The sequence below is a fragment of the Leptonychotes weddellii genome, chromosome 6 (genome assembly GCF_054177405.1).
Source record: "Leptonychotes weddellii isolate Sample4059 chromosome 6, ASM5417740v2, whole genome shotgun sequence".
Lineage (NCBI taxonomy): Eukaryota > Metazoa > Chordata > Mammalia > Carnivora > Phocidae > Leptonychotes > Leptonychotes weddellii.
In genome coordinates this window covers 134,175,208-134,181,204 of record NC_138374.1, presented here as the reverse complement: position 1 = coordinate 134,181,204, position 5,997 = coordinate 134,175,208, and the positions used below count along the sequence as shown (strand labels likewise).

Below are 5,997 nucleotides of genomic sequence, written 5' to 3'. Positions count from 1 at the left end.
CCCCTCTGTTCATTGTTTTGTGTCTAAGACCTACAACAGTAGTTAACCCACAAAACATGTATATGGTAGGCATTTAATAAATACCTGTTCAAAATATGAGTGCTGAAAGCTACGTTACCTGACTAAAATCTCTTTTATTTAGCTTTCTCCATTATGTAACTGAACTTAATAACTGAACTTAACCATAAGCTAATTCTCATAAAAGAATGAGCCCATGACTCAGAGAGCATAGATTGCTTCAGTTGATAAGGAAGCCAGAGAAGTAAAACAAAACCGCCTGCTTAAGGAGTGCAGCCACCTAGAAAGGACATCATTGACTTGTGGCTCACATGGGCTGTTGGAGAACTGGACAAACTGGTCCAGATGTTCTTGATACCAAAATGCCCTGAAATCCCAACACGGGCCCATAAAGGGCCCAGCTAGTATCAGGCTAGAGATCCAGAGATTGGGAGAGAACAATAGGCAGTCCACCTGGGCTGAAATTAGGGTGAGATTGGTGGAGACTAGTAACGATTAAGGAAAAGTGAGGGGAAGGGAGGATATAAGATGGAATAGGGAGGAGCCACCACCACCACCAAAGAAATCAATGAAAGAAAATAGGAAGAGAAAGAGAAAAAGAAAAGAAGGAGCAGATGGGAGGGCAGTCTGGGCAGCATCTGCACACTCACGCACGGGGAGTGAGATCAAAAATCGGTCAGGAAGAAACCCTCACACCCTGCAGCCCACATGAAGAACGGCGATCTCACAACCGAGTGTGTGTGAGTGGCTGGGTCTGGAAGGGGTACCAGAAACCAGCACCACCCAAGCACAAGTGGAAAAACAAGTGGGGACTTTAAAGTGGTTCACAGAACCCTTCAAGTGGAGTCCCCGCTCCCGAAACATCCTACTGCCTGATGCGTGTTTTCCAGCCAGGCTGTGATTCAGTCAGCCCTGTTTACTCAAGAGTCTGGAGGAAACATTTGTAGCCATTAACACCAACTCACTTTCTTCAAGGATAATTCTCCTTAGAAAGTAGAGTGATTCACATGGACCCGTGGATATTTTCCTGAAAGGAGCCCCATTTGGCCAACCCTTCACAAGATGGGATTCTACCTAACGATAACCACTCGCTTTGTTTTGCAGGGTCATAACACGTTCACATGGGCTCACAGCCTCTCGCCATAGCTTTCAGGGAGAGGAGGCGGGGATCTCTCCAGGCCTCACGCTTCTTACAGCAAATCTAGGCCCCGGAAGAGAAGCTGCTCTTTAACCTCCAGTCCCAAGAGCCATCCTCTTCACCACCACCACCCCCCGCCCCCCGTTCCTTGATGCTGCTGGGTCTTTCTGACTCAGACTACTGGCATTTCCATGCCCCAGCCTGAACACCAGTTACTGCCCTCTTTTTTCCTGACTAACTCCTTCCGTGCTTCCCCTCTCTGCCTCTGACCCCTAGCCTCATCTAGGCCTCCCTCCAGTGCCTTTTTATGTCCCCTTCACATCACTCATCACGCTTTTAACTCTGATTCTATGCCTGTCATCCTTACTCAGGAATAAGCTTCTGGGAGTAGTGACTGTGTCTGTTTTGTCCACTTATAGTCCTAACACCCACCTGGGACATAGAGGAAACTCAGTAAATCCTTGTTGCTCAAGAGAATGAAAAACTGAATGAGTGAGCAAATGGCAACAGAGTCTAAGTTCCCCCCTTCTCTGAAATCAGAATGTACTCTGTTTCATCTGTAAAACATCCCTAAGAAGTACAGTGTGGGGGGAAATGATGGGAACCCTTCTCCCTGCTTGCCAGCTGAGCAGATGGAAAAGCCTTGGCTATGGACCCTAGGCTTCAAGCTCAGCAGACCACTTGCCATCCCCCTGAACACTCGCAACACCTCACCTCTGCATTGGTGCCTTCATCTGGAATACTCTCTTCAAGTTTTACAAAAATCCAGTGTATATATTTGGGAAGATACACAAGGAACTGGTGATAGCAGTTGCCTCCAGCAGGGGGGATAGTAGGGGAATTTGTCTCCATTGTATATACCCTTTTGTACTTTTGAAGTTTTAAATAGACATATGTGTGATACTCTTCCAATAAACAAACTAGTTAATAAAAAAATTAAATGAAAACTTACATGATGAAAGAAGCTCCTATCCACTTTCCCAATGCCAGATCAAATACTTCCATATGCCCTCTACTTCCTTCTATAATTTTATCAACTTCTCTCACCTTTTGAATATTCCTACACTTCATTTCAATTCAATTAAAATGAACTTATATGTTCCAATTATAGATAGCATATTCTAATTTTTACCATGGACCTGGATACAAATTTTAACATGCCTCCCACTCCCACCGAATATAAGTTTATCCAGGTTCATTTATTGAGGTCTCTGAAGTCAAGCTGTGTGACTACGGAGAAAGGGCTAAACTTCTCTGTGCCTCTCATTCCTTCTTCTATAAAATTGTAATTGTAACAATAACATATCTCATAGAGTTGGTGTGAGAATTAAGTGAATAATACACATAGCACTTAGGACAGTGCCTGGTATACTGCAAGCAGGCTGTACATACTATTATTATTCATTCAACAATCATTTGTGGCAGGGCTCTGATATGCCCTGATATGTCAGGTGCTGGGCAAAGGCTGTGGATGTTCATTTTGCTTCCCGCACGCCTCGCACAATGCCTGCCACATCGCGTGTCCTTAACAGATAGTTACTCAGTGGGATTGTCCAAAGTCAGTCTATGGATAAAACCAATCAGCCCTGATGTTCTGATTTCCAGTCTGGTGCTGGAGATGTGAAGGTGATGGCATTGTATCCCAGTATTAAATCTCCTGAGAAAAAAGTATCCCAGTATTAAATCTTTTGAGAAGTGCTTAGATCTACATCTTGGGATAGAATGGCCCAGTGAACAAAGATGGGCCAAGTCTGGAACCCACACACTTGTCCTTCATGTGTGTGAAGGAGATGGGGCAGACCCACATGGAGGAATACAAAATCCCCCTGGGGCAACTCATCAGTTGTAAGAGATGCAACCCCCTGGCGGGGGATGCTTATAATAGGGAGGCCATGTATGTGTGGGAGTAGGGGGAAATCTTGGTACCTTCTGCTCACTTTTGCTGTGAACCCAAAATTTCTCCAAAAATAAAGTCTATTTTCAAAATATACCATTGGGGGAATGGAAAATTTGCTTTATTGGGGGAAGGGACATGTGGACTTCTGATTTTACAATTCTGACAGGGAATTGGGAGGCAAGCTGAGTAGGGATGGGAAGGAGAGTGGGTCCTGATTTTACAAGAATCGCACTTCTTGGTTGAGTAACTGTCGTGGTTGACCTGTCCCACTTGCAAAGCTTTTCGATCTGTGTTTAATTGGGGTTTCACAAAAGGGTGTGTATTTAAAAATAAAAACACTAAAAATGTGCATATTTCAGAGAAAACGGAATGCAAGGAAGACAGACGTTACAGGTTGGGTAATCACGCCCCACGGGGCTGTATTGCTTCTCACTAACAAGGGACCTCCAAACCTCCAGTGGAGCGCTGTCAGCACCTGGTGCCATGGGGACACCATGGGCCAGGCTGGCCAGCAGGCAAGCAAGCACAGAGATTTAAAAAGTCCAGCTCACTGTTCAACCCCATCACTCCTGATAGTCACTGAAAAATATCCCCAAATGGTAGAGTCACAAATGAGGTGCACTGGGAAGTCTCGGCTCTCTCTTTGGTGGCTTAAAGTGGTTCAGTTTGGCTTTCTGAACCCTGAGCTCGATCACCCCTTCCCTAGACCTCAGAAAGCAATTGCTATGGGTCTGCCTGATTCTGAGGGAAACAGGGGTCAATAAATGTCCTCTTTATCTGGGAGTCTAGCAAAAGATAGATCCCATGCACAGCCTCTCCAACATCCCTAGCGTATCTCTGGACTTTTCCTGGAAAAGTCCTTAATGGATTTGCGGTCTTGAAAACCCCAAGTGCAAAACACCCAGAGCCTCAGGATTTCCCCCCTTCCCTAATGCTGCTTCCACTCCAGGCTGCCTCCCCTAGTGTAACCGGCCTCCAAGCACTTCAACACTCCTCACCGAGCCCAAAGTCCACTCCTTGTATGGCTTTTTCTTTCTCAAATACTGTTTCTCATAGCCCTGATACTACTAACAGAGAACCCCATCTTGCCTCTGGGAGGAACACAAGCCAGAAAGACAAGAGCAGAGCCCAGCCCCAAACCCTGTGTTGTGTGTCTGGCCCTACTGCTGAGGCTGCCCTGACCCTTGAGAGTTCCCAGTTCACATTTCCAGAAAGCCTGGCCTCTCCCTGTCTCACTGCCTTGGGAGGTTCTCTTCCAGGAAAGTAGCCACCAGTATGACCACACTGTGGCCACTGTCTGTTCTCAGCTGATGCCTGAGGTTTTCACTTCACTTCTACCCTCTCTTCCCCCTACAGCCCTTCCTTGTTGTTGGACCATAGCTCTGGTTCGCTCACACGTGTGAGGATTCCCCTTCAAGGGCAGGGATTTAGGAGTCATCTTCTCCCCAAGCTCCATCCGTCCTTCTCAGCCCCTTAGTCTGGGTCTTTGCCAGATGCGAAAACAACCACTCAACCAGAACCTTGACTAGAACCTCCCACCCTGAGAGCCTGGTCTGGAATGTGACCAGTGCCTTTGGCTGAGGGCTCCTGCTTTCCTTGCAAACTAGGATTGGTGGGGCTGAGCCAACCCACAACATTCCTTCCTCTTTCAAAGAGTCAGAAGGAACTCAGAGCCAAACCCTGAGAGAGAGGCAGACAAACCACAGCCCCCGTCCCTGAGACTTCTCTCCAGCCATGGGCTGGCTAACTCCCGGCAGGTAATGGCGGGACTCACATCCTCAAACAGATGAACACTCACCTGTTCCCCAGCTCAGCTCAAAAGCCAGGGAAAGAAACAGCAGGAAGTTCAAGGAGAGGAGCCCCTTAGGATCCATCAGCCGGTGAAGAGAGGGAAGGGAGCCCCTTGAGGAGCCCAGCAGCTGCTTGCAGACGCCACGACAGAGTGAGTGAGGTCCGTGTCAGGCAGAGGTGCCTCTGCCGCCTAGTTATGCATCAGGAACCAGATGGCTTCCTGTATCACTGGGACTTTTTCTGCCTGAGTCTCGAGGATTGCTCATCTCCTTTCAGGCTTTAAATCACTTTGCTGTTCCCAAGAAGTCCGTGTCAAATGCTCAGACTGCTAAAGACGGGAAAGTAGTTCAGCAAACCCAGCCTTGAGCAGAAATTTACCCCCCTCCTCCCCACCCCTGCCTTCCCTGGTAGTTCCGTCTGGTAACTCTTCTTAGAGTGCAAAGAAGAGATGGAGTCTTGTCAGACGGTCCCAAAATCTGGGTCAGTTAGTTCAAGGCTGAACTTGGATGACTAAACGTTAAAGAGTTCTTACGTCTCACGTCTGATTTGTTCCACACCTCCACATGCAGTATTGATGCCAAAGCCACAGAGACGTGGGGAAGACAAGGACAGATCAGTTGGCAGAAACCCAGTTTCCCAGCTAGGTGCAGTGTGGTAGAATTTAATGAGCTCTGGTTGTGTACCTTTATTTCAGAGCTTGTGTCTCACTTTTTGTGGAGGAGAAGGGTCTAAAACTGGCAGAAGAAAGACATACTTTTCCATGAGCTAAGCCATAAAAATGAAAACACTGGAAAGATGCTTTTACCATCTTTTACTTTGAGAGGCTAGACTCTTATTTTTAAAGTCCATTTTAGGGACGCCTAGGTGGCTCAGATGGTTGAGCATCTGCCTTCAGCTCAGGTCATGATCCCAGGTCATGGGATCAAGTCCCATGTCAGGCTCCTGGCTCAGCAGGGAGTCTGCTTCTCCCTCTCCCTCTCCCCCTGCATGGGCTCTCTGTCTCTCCCTCTCTCAAATGAATAAATTAAAAATTAAAAAAAACAACAACATTTTAACAGATCAGAGGCACTCTCCAATGGGCCTTCCTGAGGAAATTAGGGTAACAAGAGCTGGTGATATATGTGAACTTACTCTTTATCTTCACTGCTTTTCT

General features: G+C 47.0%; 1 protein-coding gene across 3 annotated transcripts in view; it reads right to left on the bottom strand.

The window, feature by feature from the left end:
• SLAMF1 (signaling lymphocytic activation molecule family member 1) overlaps positions 1–5,454 on the bottom strand; it is a 24,304-nt gene extending 18,850 nt beyond the window's left edge. The window contains exon 1 of one of the 3 annotated variants that reach the window (XM_081825314.1): positions 4,852–5,454. In XM_081825314.1, the coding sequence (XP_081681440.1) occupies positions 4,852–4,927 (76 nt within the window). In that variant the 5' untranslated portion in view covers positions 4,928–5,454. The remainder of the gene's footprint in view (positions 1–4,851) is intronic. The other 2 variants (XM_081825316.1, XM_081825315.1) reach the window with 2 other exon arrangements.
• Positions 5,455–5,997: the final 543 nt, after the last annotated feature.